Genomic DNA, 979 nt, shown 5'->3' on the forward strand with positions numbered 1-979 from the left:
TCCGTCCCTTCTCATTGTCGGGCAGGTAGCAGTGCCGCGGGAACCCACGCGCCGTGAACCTCTTCCCAGGATTGGGGTGCTCGGGGCCCTGGGGGGATAAAAAATAGGGGGAGTGGGTGGCAAGGGGGCACCCATCCCGATCCCATCCCATTCCTCACCTGGATGCCGGTGGGGATGTCGTAGACAATCCGGATGGTTTTGGAGTCAGTGTAACCGGGGAGCGAGTGGGGGATGAGATGGAACTCCATCTTCCCAGGGGGCTGCGTCCCCGTCTTCTCCCCATAGATGGCCTTACACGTGGGGCACTGCAGGCTGCCATCCTGCGTGGGGACCCGCGGGTGTCAGGGCCAGCTCTCCCCCTTGCCACCCCCCATCCCCAAGGGGGGTCCCGGCTGACCTTGTTGCCGTTGTTGTACATGGCGAGCAGGCAGAGCAGGTGGTACATGTGCCCACACTTGCCCAGTTTGCCCACCAGCTCCGGCTTGATGCCGCGGGGGGTCAGCACCCCCTCGTACCCCGAGGAGGTAACCCGCCGCTCCATGCAGATGGAAAAAAAGCACGGGGGGACGGGCGTTAGCATCCTGCTACCATGGGGAGAGCACCCCCAAACTGCCCACCGTGGGGGCCTGCCCGTCCCCTGTCTCCCGTGCCCGACCCCAGTGACACCCAGCCGGGGTGTCCGGGGGGGGCCCTCACCTCGTCCGGGGGGTTCTTCACCTTCTGGACGTAGCGGCGCACCACGTCCTCGGGGGTCTTGCCTGTGGTGGGTGAGGGGGACACGATCAGAGTCTGCTCACAGTGTCCCCAACACCCTGCCACCGGGATGGGGACAGCACAAGGCAGGGGGGTGCCAGCATGTGACACAGAGAGCATCACCCCAAATCCCCTGGGAAAACCCCTGGGGGTCCCACCACCACTGCCAGCAGCAGGGCCGTGCCTCTGTTTCCCCTCCGGCAGGGGCTGGCACAGCCGAGGGCAC

General features: G+C 65.9%; 1 protein-coding gene across 1 annotated transcript in view; it reads right to left on the reverse strand.

The window, feature by feature from the left end:
- Nucleotides 1–4: 4 nt before the first annotated feature.
- LOC104461801 (E3 ubiquitin-protein ligase DTX1-like) overlaps nucleotides 5–979 on the reverse strand; it is a gene marked incomplete at its 3' end in the record, with an annotated part of 1,457 nt that continues 482 nt past the window's right edge. Inside the window, exons 3-6 of the mRNA XM_010073517.1 lie at nucleotides 697–763; nucleotides 398–562; nucleotides 159–320; nucleotides 5–88 (exon numbers count right to left, since the gene is read on the reverse strand). Coding sequence (XP_010071819.1) covers nucleotides 5–88; nucleotides 159–320; nucleotides 398–562; nucleotides 697–763 — 478 coding nt within the window. The remainder of the gene's footprint in view (nucleotides 89–158; nucleotides 321–397; nucleotides 563–696; nucleotides 764–979) is intronic.

The sequence above is a fragment of the Pterocles gutturalis genome, unplaced genomic scaffold (assembly GCF_000699245.1).
Source record: "Pterocles gutturalis isolate BGI_N339 unplaced genomic scaffold, ASM69924v1 scaffold21277, whole genome shotgun sequence".
NCBI lineage: Eukaryota > Metazoa > Chordata > Aves > Pterocliformes > Pteroclidae > Pterocles > Pterocles gutturalis.